The 12912-nt window shown below is 59.6% G+C and overlaps 1 protein-coding gene across 9 annotated transcripts in view; it reads left to right on the plus strand.

The window, feature by feature from the left end:
* The window catches only part of ACTN4 (actinin alpha 4), a gene marked incomplete at both ends in the record, with an annotated part of 65611 nt that overhangs the window by 47462 nt on the left and 5237 nt on the right, over positions 1-12912 (plus strand). For 5 of the 9 annotated variants that reach the window (XM_084257362.1, XM_084257363.1, XM_084257367.1 and 2 more), the window contains 5 exons: positions 699-784; positions 5200-5292; positions 6482-6712; positions 7195-7342; positions 10685-10835. In XM_084257362.1, coding sequence (XP_084113488.1) covers positions 699-784; positions 5200-5292; positions 6482-6712; positions 7195-7342; positions 10685-10835 — 709 coding nt within the window. Of the gene's footprint in view, positions 1-698; positions 785-1798; positions 1885-5199; positions 5293-6481; positions 6713-7194; positions 7343-10684; positions 10836-12912 lie in introns of all 9 variants that reach the window. The other 4 variants (XM_084257364.1, XM_084257368.1, XM_084257369.1 and 1 more) reach the window with 1 other exon arrangement.

The following is a 12912-nucleotide window of genomic DNA, read 5'->3' on the forward strand; positions in this document are numbered from 1 at the left end:
CATGGGCCTGTCTCTTGGGAACTTCAGGGAGCTGGCAAGAGCTGGCGAGGATGCCAGATTGAATCCGGGTGAACCGGGGTCATTGGTGTCATCCAGAGAGCCAGAGCGGAAGCAGCCTGAGCAGGCCAGTCACGCTCATGCCTGAGGGATCGGGAAAGAGAGCTTGAAGACCATCAGCTCTCTGGGGATTGCTGCCTGGGCCAGGGCCCAGGCCCCTTGCCAGGGCCGGACTTGACTGAGTCCCACCCCTTCCAGAGGGGTGTGAGGTGGCGGCGCTGAGACTGACTCCTGCAAATGGCCCGGGCCTCTGCCTGCCCTGCCTGCCGCAGGCGTGGAGTCCAGGCCCTCCGTAAGGGGCGTTTTGTTTCCCTTTTCCGGCTTTGCTCCATTTCCCAGCCATGCACCCCCCGCCCGGCCAGGACCCAGGCCTCCGGCGGCCCTGGGGGTTGACTATGCAGCAGCCCCTTGAGGCCATTCTCAGAGAAAGGAAGTAGCCTTGTTTTAACTCAGTTCCCACAGCCTTGGCCTTTCTAGAGATCACGGGGCATGGAGGGGCTGAGCCCACTGGAGTTTCCAGGGATCTCTGAATCAGCTCTGAGGGTACTTCTCCTGGTTGTGGCCTTGGGAGCCATTGGGTCTCCACGAGCCCCCCTCCCCATCCCCACTGGGGCAGTTTAACCCTTGTCGTTCACTTGCAGACATCGTGAACACGGCTCGGCCCGACGAGAAGGCCATAATGACCTATGTGTCCAGCTTCTACCATGCCTTTTCGGGAGCGCAGAAGGTACCGGGCAGGGCCAGGCAGGCCCACCTCGCCGCCACTGCCCAATGCCACTGCTGCCTCTCGCCTCCCATGCTCACCTCATTTCTCTTGCAGACGGCAGTGGCCTCTCTCAGACTGGAAGCCACCCCCCCGACTCCTTGGTATCCCTGCCCACTCAGTCCTCGCACACACTGTCTGTTGAGAGTCTGGTCTGCACCAGGCTCTGTTCTAGGCACTGAGGATATAGTGCCCAGTTAGGCAGCACCCCTGCTCTCACAGAGCCTGTTCCAGAGAGTGAGACAGACAACAGGCATGTCCACAGAGTCACTTCAGGTAGTGATAAGCTCAGTAGAGAACATGGGGCAAGATGCTGGGATAGAGATGTTTGGGGACTTCGTCGTCAGGGGCTTCAGGGGAGGCCCCTGAAGGGCACTGTGGGAAGGCCTGTGGAGTGCTGCGCAGGAGCTGCCAGATGAAGGTCTGCAGTGAAAGTGTTCCAGGCAGAGAGTTGAGCAAGTGCAAAGGTCCTGAGGCAGAAGTGAGCTTTGAGTTATTCATGGAATGACCACGGAGCAGTAAGAGAGTGGAGGAGAGGCGAGCCACGAGCTCGGAGAAGGTGACAAGTCAGGGCATGTGGACCCATTGCAGCCTGGGGCTGAAGAGCTTGGGCTCTTTTCTAGGACCCCAGGAGACTGTTAGGGAGTTTCTGCTAAGGTAGTAAAGACACGGTGTCTTTTCCATTTTCAGAAAGATAAGTTAGCATTTGACTCCTCCGGCCCAAAACAGGCTTCCTTTCTAGAGCTGATGGCTAGTGTGTCTCCATCCCGGCCTGGTTACCACAAGAATCCAGCTATTCAGACTCCCTTCTTCTCTGCACACCTGGGCCAGATGTGGCCGCCCAGCCGGAGCCGGGGTCTGGCTTCCAGTCCAGAGCAAGCGCTATTTCTCCCGCATGAGCCTCGGGCCCAGCCCTGGCCGCCCTCCCTGCCTCTTTCACTCTCTCCTGCCTCTCTCTTTCTTTCTTTCTCTGTGCAGATATTGTAGGCACTCTGAGGCCAGATGAGAAAGCCATCATGACTTACGTGTCCTGCTTCTACCACGCTTTCTCGGGGGCTCAAAAGGTGAGCTGGGGCAGGAGCACCCTTCGCTGCTGTGGCTGGACACTTGCCCTCACCATCCCTGTCATCCCCACCGCCCAGCTATGGTTGGCACCCTGCAGCCCATGGCCACTTGAGAACTGACATGGTCAGGGCCAGTTTCTGGTGATCATGGGGCCTCTGGTGCCACCGCTGAGCCTGCTAGCCCAGTGCTGAGGCAGCACCCCGAGGTGGGCAGCTATGCCTCAGTTTCTCAGGCAGGACAGTTGAATCCTAGCAGCGCGTTAAATGGCAGAGCTGGTATCTGAACCCTCCCCTGACCACACAGCCCCTCTCTTTCTGTGCTCCACACTGGACATCCGCCTGCTACCCCTTTCACCAGAGCACCAACTTTTCTACCCGCCTGGGTTGCTGCTTCCCTCCCCACCGCCCAGGAAGGCTCGGCACGAGCAGCTCTGACTTCTGAACCTGCTCGCCGAGCCATTGACGCAGGCAGCAGTCGCGTCTGTTGCCCTTGGTGGCTCCCCTGAGCCTGGGCAACCTCATGCTGCCCCCACTGCTCCTGTCAGGCCCCCTGCTTCCAGGAGAGAAGAGAGCCCTGCATGGAGGCCGGGGCACCTCCAGCCCCTGCTTGCCTTCTGGTGTCTGGTCTTAGCGGCGCCGGAGGGCAGGCAGATGGGGAGTGCTGAGCACTGAGGGTCTCCTGCACACCCAGGGCCAGACCACTGTGCCAGCCCTATTTAAAACAGGAGGAAATTGAAGTGCCTCAGGACTGGGCAGTGCTGGCCAGTGGGCTGCCTTCCTCAGAGCCACTGGCCAGCCCAGGCCAGCCCATGGTTGCCCTGGCCTCCCGCACAGTGTGACCTTGGCGGAGGCACTTCACCTCAGCCCCCCACCTCCCACCTGTAGAATGTGGTGGGGCCTATCTCAGGATTGTTTTTTGTTTTTTTGTTTTGTGGGACCCTCGCTGGTGGCCGGGGATCGAACTGGCACTGCAGAGGCTACAGGCAGCCTCGCAACCCAGCGCTCAACCGCTGCGCCACCAGGGGAGGCCCTATCTCAGGATTGTTGTAAGGATGAAGTGAGCGCCTGCAGCTGGCAGCTAGAACAGCGCCTGGCCTGTTCTGTCAGTGCTCCATGACCCCTGACCAGAGAGCCTGTCTCCTGGCCTCTCACCACCTGCTCGGTGCATGGCCAGAGCCTGTATTTGGAATGTGGCCCAAGGACAGGGCAGGGAGCGTGGAGGGGCTCCTCACCCTTGTGGGAAGGCGGCTGGGCAGCGAGGGAAGTGGCTCTCCACAGACCCCACTAACAGCACTCTTGCCAGTGGACTCGGCCCTGGCGGCCCCAAGCTAACCCCCCGGCCAGTGCACACCCTCACAGAGTGTCTTCTGCCCAGACTGCCCTCCTGTGCTCAGGGCTGACCTCCAGTGTTGACCTTGAGGGCTTTGTGGGGGAGGCACTACAGGGAAGCCCAGGCCCAAGCATTTGGAGGTTTTTGAGGCAGTTGGGCTCAGAAGGCTGTGACCAGTCCTCTCCTGTCAGGGAGGAAACAGGGTCAGGCTGTCGAGAACTGCCCGTTCGCCAAGGGTTGAGGGGGACCAGGCTTCCCCCAGCCTGCCTGTGTCCACTTCAAGGACAGCCTGGCAGTGCCTTTTTTTTTTTTTTTTTAAAGATTTGTTTATTTATTTATTTATGCAAGCACTGGGTACAGTCAGAAGCGCGAGAGGGTGAGAGAATTCACCAGAGCCAGAGCGGGGAGCAGAGCAGGCAGAAGGACCGAAGTACACTGCTGAGGGGAACAGTGGGTGGCAGGAGAGGTCTGCGCGCCATGTGGGACCCTCCTCTGGTGGCCTGGGAGCAGCCGGGGATCGAACTGGCGCCGCAGAGGCTGCGGGTAGCTTCGCAACCCAGCGCTCAACCGCTGCGCCACCAGGGAGGCCCCGGCAGTGCTTTTTATTGCTGCTGTCCAGAGACTCGGTCCAGTCTCTTAAAAGACGCTCTCTGGGATTGTAGTTTCATAGATGCCCAGCACTGAGCTTGCCCATTCTCTCCTGAGAGTTTATTCCTCCTCCTCTGTTCACTTACTCACCCATCAGCCCTGAGTACCTAAAACGCACACCAAGCCCGGAGCTGGGTGCCAGGAATTCCACAGTGAAAACCTTGGGTCTGCACTGCAGGGTGGATCTGAGCTTGGGGTGTCAGTTTTCAAAGTTAGGGACCAGGGACTAACCTCTGTGACTCCCACAAGCTGTGAGCTTGGCTTTGCTTCCCATTCTTCTTGGGGCTGGATATTCACTGGCGGAATCCCTCAGGAGCCTCACCTCTGGGGAGCATTCCTGGGGCCATTGGCTTGTGTCCTGCAGCATGGCGCAGGTGTGTGTGTGTGTGTGTGTGTGTGTGTGTGTGTGACATGTGTGTACACACACGGGCCTCCAGTGGCCCCCTCGGCATCTCCCCGCCGAAGCCTAGCAGCGTGTGGAGCGGAGAGGCTGGGCGTCGCTGCCTGTAGCTAGCCAGGTCTGGAGCCATCCCCAAGCCTCTCTGTTTTCCTTCCCCACCACTCTGTAGACCCTCCTCACTATTTCTGTTCCTGTTCTGTTGCCGTTTCAACTCCTCTTGGACCCTTTCTGTGCTTCCTGAAAGGTATCTGGTCTCTCTTCTCCCGTGTGGCACCCCTCACCCTCTGCCTCTGCTCCATGCCTCACCCCCCGACAGGACAAGCAGGACACCATCCTGTAGTCTGGGGCAGGCTTGTCACTGTCCCCACCCCTCCCGACTCTCCGAAGCCCTGGCTCACTTCTGCCCCACAGACCTCAACTTCTCCCTAGTGAGCTGCCAGCCTCTACCTCTGTGGGGAGGACGCAGAGGAGCCAGGCCTGCTCTGCCTGCACACTGACCACAAGGCTGCTCTGGGGGCCACCAGCACCCCCACCTGCCAGCTCTCACAGCTCTCTAACTCTTGGCTTCCTAAAGCCCACCTTCCCGCTCCAGGGAGCCTCCCTCCAAGGAATCCCACCCAGTCCCCCCTCCTCTTTGTGGGCCACTGGAGGGCTTCTTAGCCCATTTCCCCGCCATGGGAGGGCTCCCTGATCCTTGGGCACCTCCAGGGGTCAGGCCAAGAGAGTGTACAGGGAGTGGTGGGAGGCCGCTCGGGCCTGTTGGGACACAGCCACTCGGGTGCCATCTTGCTGGAGCTGTGCTTCCTCTCCTCTCCTCCTCCTGGAGTGCGTGTGGGCCTTGAACGAGCCAGCTGTCCTTGGACAGGGATAGGCCTGTCTCAGGCAGGAGGGTCCCCAGCCCCCAGGCGGCCCTGACCTGTGTACTCCCCTGCCCCAGGCTGAGACTGCGGCCAACCGGATCTGCAAGGTGCTGGCTGTCAATCAGGAGAACGAGCACCTGATGGAAGACTACGAGAAGCTGGCCAGTGACGTAAGTACACTGCCGCCCCGACCCCGCGGTCCCCGGAGCTGGAGGGTCTGGTCGCCTCTGTTACCTTGGTCATAACTGATGTAATCTTGCAAAAGGGGAAGGAGATGTGGCAGTGAGCCTTGCTAGGGATGGGCCCCACAGGCACGATTTGACAGAGAAAGCTCGACCTTTCGGGTTGGTCAAGAACCAACACAGGGAGGGACAGGACCACAGCTTATCACGCCAGGCCCTGTGCCGGCTCTTCAGGGAGCCGGCTCTGCTGTCTCCACAGCCGCCCGGTGAGGAGGGAGCTCGTAGTGTCCCATTTTCCAAGCGAGGAAGCAGGCTTGGAGCGGGTCAGGTGCACATCTGCTACCTGGGCGGTAACCCCAGTCCAGAGCCTGAACCCCAGTCAGTTGGGAATGTGGGTACTCATGCTTCTCTTCGGGAGGCTCTCTTTTTTTTTTTGAAAAATGAAAGCATTTAAACTCCCCAGAGCAGGAGTTGGACTTTCTCCCACACCAGTGCCTCCCAGTCTGAGATATCAGGGGCCGGGAAACTCAGCAACAGTATCCGACAGCCAACCTAACGTGGCCAGCTTTTCGCTTTCCCAGCTGAAGGATGTTTAAAAACAAAATAAAAGCTATCACCTCTTGCCACCATGATTTCCAACACCAAGAAAAGGTTAAAAGACTCTAAGAATTGCTGCCCCCTCCACCACCAACACAAAGGGCAGTGGGCACCGTGCATCAAGACGGAAACGTGGTGCTCGGATTTCTCGTTTTGCCAGGGTCAGCCTTGGGGACCCCTTCTCCAAGCTGGACGTTCGTTGAGGCCGCCTGTGTTTACTTGCTTACACCGTGTCTGCGCGCCCGCAAAGACACGAGTGGTTCCTAAAACCACATTACTTTATCACTTTTACTTTTGAATTATGTATGTCCTGGGCCCTGTGCATGGCACCGCCCACCCCAGAGTGAGCCAGCCCCTGCGGGCCCTGCCCGGGGCTCTCACAGGCTGCAAACAGGGAGCCGAGAGGCGAGGCCAGCAGTGGGGTCCAGGATGAAATGTGATGGGGGCCTCCTGGACGAGAGAGATCTGAGAAGGGAGACTGACTGTAAAGGCAGGCAGGACACGACCAGAGAGCAGCACTGTGTTCATGGGGCGCGGGGTCCCCCTGGGCCTCTCAACCTGGCTTCTTGTGGGCTCACAGCTCCTGGAGTGGATCCGGCGCACCATCCCCTGGCTGGAGGACCGTGTGCCCCAGAAGACGATCCAGGAGATGCAGCAGAAGCTGGAGGACTTCCGGGACTACAGGCGCGTCCACAAGCCGCCCAAGGTGCAGGAGAAGTGCCAGCTGGAGATCAACTTCAACACGCTGCAGACCAAGCTGCGCCTCAGCAACCGGCCCGCCTTCATGCCCTCTGAGGGCAAGATGGTCTCGGTGAGTGACCAGCTCCCTGCAGCCCTCCTGAGCCGGCCCCAGGAGCTACACGCCAGCCCTGAGGGCAGAGGATGGCTCTGGCCGCCCGGGCTCGCTATTGGCCAATGTCGTGTTTCCTGACGCACAGACGTCAGGGTGTGGGGTGGGGTGGGAATGCACTGCCTGTAGCCCTCCCCACCACCATCACGCTCTGGGGTTTTACACTCACCCCCAAACCAAACCATAGCACGTGAAGGCTCCAGGACTGTCCCATGCTTTGAGGCTGTTTCTTGGGGGCAGAACGATATTCTGGGACAGTCATCTGGCTTCTGGAGCCCCACCACGACTTTCATTCATTTAACCCTAAAGCGCTGGTCACCCTTGCCGCGTGCCGGCCTTGTCTGAACGCGGATGTGGCAGTCAGGGTGGGCGCGACCCCAATCCTGTTTCTCCTGCCTTCCCATTAGCACCCCTGCAATGACTCTTCCCTCTCTCTGCCCCAGGACATCAACAATGGCTGGCAGCACCTGGAGCAGGCTGAGAAGGGCTATGAGGAGTGGCTGCTGAATGAGATCCGCAGGCTGGAGCGGCTCGACCACCTGGCAGAGAAGTTCCGGCAAAAGGCTTCCATCCACGAGGCCTGGACGGACGGTATGGCCCTCCTAGCGCCTGCTCCTCTCCTTGTGTATGTCTCTCTCTCTCATACACATGCGCAACACACATAGTCCCTCCAGCCTTGCTTCTGTCAGTCCTCTCCTGCTGCTTGGAGTCGTGTGGTCAGAAAGGCCGCTTAGGGCTCGTTCAATTCCAGGCTGCAGGCTGCAAAGAACAATGTTGGGCTTGGGTCCTTCTGGTTGTCCACGCTGTTCTGACCTCAGAATTACTTGTGGCTGGGTCTCCTCCCGCTCGGCAGAGGCCAGTCATGGAAAACGCCGAGCCCCCCACAGCTCCTTGGGAATGACCCTGCCCTGCCCCCATCCGCTCTGCCGGGCTTCCCTGAGGGCAGAATCCCATCTGGGCCGGGGCGGCATGAGGTGAGCCCTCCCTGCCCAGGCAGGCCGTGTTCAAGCCATGTGCCTTCCCTCTCCCACCCCCATGGTGAGCACAGTATTCACTCGCACAGTCCTCAAGGCCAGACCAGGGAGCCACCTCCTGGGCCTGCTGCCTGACTGCCAGCCACCACCCCGCAGTGTGGCCACCCTGGGAACTTTCCCACCTCCCATCCTGCCCCAGAACCTCCTTCCAAGAGGCCTGGCCCCCCCGCATGATGGCTCAACCCAGAAGGGCATTGGTGCCTCCTGTTTCTCAGCAGCCCTGCAGCTGCCCGTTCCCTTGGCTTCGGATGTGGAATTCCATCACGTTCCTGGCCCTTGGTCGGGATCCTTACCATGGTTGAGATTCCACATCCCAGAGACCTGAAAGCCTTCCAGAAACTGCCAGTGCCTGGGAAAACCAAGAGCCATCCACAGCACCCCTGCCCCCCCCCCCCACTTCTGCCTCCACTCTGCCCAGCTGACTTCACGCTTCGCTGTGTGGCTTAGTGTGGCTCTTTGTCCCCCCACGCGCCCCATGAGATGCTCACGGTGCCTCTAGGAGGCCCTCTAGTTCCCACCCACCTGGCTGTTTGGGCAGTAGCCCAAGGCTGTCTGGATGCTGAGACCTACCCAGAGGTGCCCATCCAGAGCCCTTCCCACCCCTACCAGCATTTTCACGCAGGGCTTTCAGTAATCCACCAACCCGGGCCCACGTCACTCGTGTCCCTGGCTGCAGCCCAGCGGACGCTGTCCTCACATTAGCGCAGGCTGGCTGCTCTCCAGCGACAGCTGCCAGATCCCCAGCAGTACCCAGTACCCCAGTCCCTCCGCTGCCAAGGAAAGACTGCACGGAGGAGAAAAGAGAAGGGGAGGTCAGGGATGTGGGCACCCTCTTTAGGCCTCGCAGAAATGGCTCCTGTGGAGGTTCTAGCTCCCAACCCTGGGGGAGAGGGTGTTGCTGCAGTGCCATCCTGGTGGTGGGGGTGCAGAAGTCACCGTTCAGTTCACCATTCGATCTACAAAAACCTCCTTATGCAAGGTGGTTTCCCACACGGGCAAGGTCCCTGCTGGACTCAGCCCAGCAGTTTCTGGCATTTCTCTTGTCAGAGGCACCTGGGCACATACGTGGACTTGGTCACCCCTATGGCCCACACAGGACTGAGCTGGCTCTCCTGCCATTATTCACGTGCTGTGTCTCTGTGTCTTTCCATAGGCCCCGGCATCATCCCTGTGGATTTCCCTTCTGGGGGCCTCTTGCCTCATGTTGTCAGCTCCTCATGTCTCACCCGGGACTCTAGAAGGCCCTGGGAAGATGGTTTCCTGAGGTTGCAGTGGGTGTGAGGACCCACCAGGGCTCCTTCCCCGAGAACCAGGTGAAGGCTGGCCTTCACCTATGGTGTTTAGGGGGAGTTGGCCCCCAGTCTCTGGCCAGGGCCCACCTGACTCAGCAATGTCCCCCCGACCCCGCTCCCTTTCCCTCAGGTACTTTGGCACCTGGTCCTGCCCCTCCCTTCAGCCAGGAGCCCCAGGCAGCCTGCCCACTCGGTCCGCAGACCTGCGGCCTCTCCCTCTGCACCACCTGACTGTGCAGAATTGGAGGCTCCACACCCCCGGCCAAGAGCCAGCCGCACAGCTTCCTCATGCCAGGGCGTGGTCCAGAGGGCTGGGGGAGCCACCATCACTCTGTGCCTCCCTCCCACCTCCTCCTCCTACAACCTGCAGGCATGAGGGTCCGTGTGGAGGGTCGTGGATTGTCTGAGGAAAAATCAGAAGCAAGTCTCTTGGGCCTGAATCCAAGGCCACCCCAGCCAGGGCCCTCTCCTCCTGGCTCTCCCGCTGGTCCCCTGCCAGCTCACTTGCTGAAACTCTGCTGAGGCAGAGAAGTAGTAACCTACTATTTCTGGTTCCCACCCTTGGGAGAAAGCAATTTGGAGGAGGAAATTGCAAGCTAGCCTTTGTGGTTAAGCCTCCTGCCCCAGGGTTGGGGTGCAGGGCCGAGGAGTCAGTCTCTCAGGCCGTCGCCTCCTGCCTGCCAATGCCTGTCCTGGGGGTGTGGCCAAGGTGCGGATGGGAATGGCCCTGTGCCCACCCTCCTTGAACATCACCTCGCTGAGATTTAGATGAGGGGCTGGCATCGACCTGTTTCCCAGGTGAGGGAGCAGCGGGGAGAGACGGCAAGTTGCCCCACGTCCCACTGCTCCTGGTCGCTGCGCTGGTGGGGCAGTTCCCCCGGCACCCAGCAGAGGAGTGGGTGGTTGGATGGTTTCTGAGCTGCCCCTTGAGGGACCAGTGGAGGTGGCTTTCCTAAGCAGCACCTTCAGGAAATGAGGGTCCGAGCAACCTCCCTGGCTGGCGTTTCCTTTCTGTTGTCTGCAGCACCTTAGCCCGCTTGCCGGCCTGGCTGAGCTTCTGTCCTGGAGTGTGTAATTAGCCAGGCTCCAGGACTAATAACAGTTCTCCCTTCCTTCCTTCAAAGGCCTGACAGTGGGCTCCGCCTCACTGCATGTCAGAAGCCTTTAGGACAGTGTGGGCCATGCACAAGTGCCATAGAAGTGCCATACCCCAAAGAGCCTGGCCCAAGTGCTGGGGGGCAAGTGCGGGGCTGTGCTCCTGGAAGCACCTCCAGCTGCTGAGGCCTGGCCCGCAGCCCAGCTGCTTCTGCCATCACCCCCCCACACACACGATGGGTGTCTGCCTGCCCAGCCAGCTCACACGGCCCCGTTCTCATGGTTTCCTCCCAGTAAAGGGTACACAGGCTGAGTGGGGTACCTGTCTCCCAGCGCCATCCACGACATAGTGGGGCTCAGAGGTCCCTATAGGACAGGAGAAAAGTGCTGCAAGTTTCTGGCCTTCACTGCATCATCCTCAGCAAGGCAGGGTGTGGGCTCTGGACCACTTGCCCTGCCTGGGCTCCCTCTGTGCTGGTGTCTAAGTGCCTCCCTGCACCCCGCGCCCCCAGGGAAGGAAGCCATGCTGAAGCAGCGGGATTATGAGACGGCCACCCTGTCGGATATCAAAGCCCTTATCCGCAAGCACGAGGCCTTCGAGAGCGACCTGGCCGCACACCAGGACCGTGTGGAGCAGATCGCCGCCATCGCCCAGGAACTCAAGTACGTGCGGGCTCACCTGGCGCCGGCGCCCGCTTTCCCCCAGTGCCCAGCCCAGAGTGGGCAGCGGCAGCCCAGGGCAGCCTGAGGGCCCGGAGGGGGGTCTCCCAGCCCTTCCACCCCCTCCTTTGAGATGCCAGGGTAGGAAGGCCGTATGGGATGGTGTTTTTTGCCTATTTTGTCTTAATAACCAACCCCCCCCACCCCCGCCGCCCACCCATAAGAAACAGAGGAGTCTAGCGTTTCTGGCAGGAGCGGGGTGATCTGACCCCTTGTCCTGATTGCTCAGGCTTTAGGGGTCCCAGAGACCCCACCTGCCACACCAAGGAGGCCCCTGGCCCCCTGCTGGGGTGGGCAGCCTACCTCCACCTTCCAGCCCCCCAGTCGGCCTGCACAGTGAGCCCATTGTTCTGCCCAGCCCCTTCCCTCTCCTGCTCAGAATACACTTATTGTAAGAGCTTCCAGGCAGCCGGGCTCTTGGCCCGCCCTTCCCCGCCCCAGTCAGATAAACTCGTGTACACAATTAGTACACTGAACTTGCAGCGCCAGTGAATGGGCTCCTTATTCCATCAGCGCAGCGGCCCGCAGCAAGGAGGGCGAGGGAGTGGGAGGCCCAGGCAATTACTTCATGGAAAATCTGCAGGCCCCAGAGGGGCAGCAGAACGCCCAAAATAGCCGTCTCCTCCAGAATAGAACCCCCCGGCTGGAGCTGGCCTTTCCACCGCGCTTCTGCCCCACCGCAGCCTGCCTGGAGCCTGCTTGTTCCTTCGCGGCCGGGGCCCAGCCTTGATGCGTGGTGCAGCCTGTGCTGGGCAGGGCCAGTTCCCTCCACCCCTGTGCCCCTGGCTCCCTCCTTCCACATTGTCTGCTGGCGTTGGGGTTCCCCGTTTGCTCACCCAGAAGCAGAAGTTCCCCTTCACTACCCTGGAATCAGTGTCCTGTTGGCTCCTCTCCTAGTACTGAGCCCCGGTACCTGGCCCATCCAGGTCCAGGCGAGCGAGGCCATTGATGCAGATGTCCGAAGGGGTAGTTGGGGAGTGGACATGAGCGGGTGCTCCAGTTGGCAGAGAGCCCCCTGGAAGCTGGTAGGAAATAGACTTGGAATAAATCCTAGTCCAGCCTCTTTCTCAGGCCCCAGGGAACCGCCATGTGAAACCCATTACCCGGACCAGAGAACAGGACTCTGAAGTAGCTTCTGGATGACAGCCCTGGAGGGGAGGAAGGGGGAGCTGATTGGGGTGCTGTCCATTCCCCTGAAGATGAGTCAGGGCTAAGGGCTGACCAGGATGAACCTGGGTAGCTGGCCCGCAGTGCTCATTAATGGTGACCAGGAAATCTAACTGGCTCATTCAGTCCCCGACAATTCCATTACACAGGAGGGGAGAGGCACAGAGGCTTTCCCAAGGTCACACAGTGAGGGAGTGGACACAGGCGGGAACCCACCAGCCCTGCTGTGGAGCACGGCCTGGCTTCCTCACCCAGCCCAGCCTGCTCCCCAGCTCTCTGTTCTGCCTGACCTTCGGGCTCACCAGGCAGACGGGATGATCCCTGGCTCCAGATCCCCGAGTTGTTCCCTTCTCTCCCCACCTCTCACCCACCCCCAGGGTTCTGCCTGTATACTGCCTCCCTAGAAGCCTGTGACTGAGAGTGTCCAAGTGGTCAGGCCCTGGGAGGTGGAAGTCCTGGGGCTGATGAGAAGGGATTGAGGGCCTGGAAGCATGGGGCAGCCCAGTGGCCTAAACCCCAGTCGTCTGAATAATATCTATATCCTTGGCAATTATGGATATAATTGTTTGGAATGAGATGATAAGCTACTTTTATGTGTTTTTTTATATATATAATCATTTAATTTCCAACCTTTTATGAACAGCTATTGCTATCTTACCTGCTGGGTGCCAAGTTGGATTCTCAGTGTTTTATGGGCATTAAGTCACTGGTCTTCACAATGATCCCATTTCACAGAAGGGGAAACTGAGGTATCCAGAGCAGAACTCACTCGGCTGGAGTCACACACGTACAGAATCACGGAGCTGGAGTTCAGTTGTAGGAAACTTGGCTCCAGAGCCCAATCTTTCAACCA

The sequence above is a fragment of the Talpa europaea genome (genome assembly GCF_964194135.1).
Source record: "Talpa europaea genome assembly, chromosome: 16".
NCBI classification, from domain to species: domain Eukaryota; kingdom Metazoa; phylum Chordata; class Mammalia; order Eulipotyphla; family Talpidae; genus Talpa; species Talpa europaea.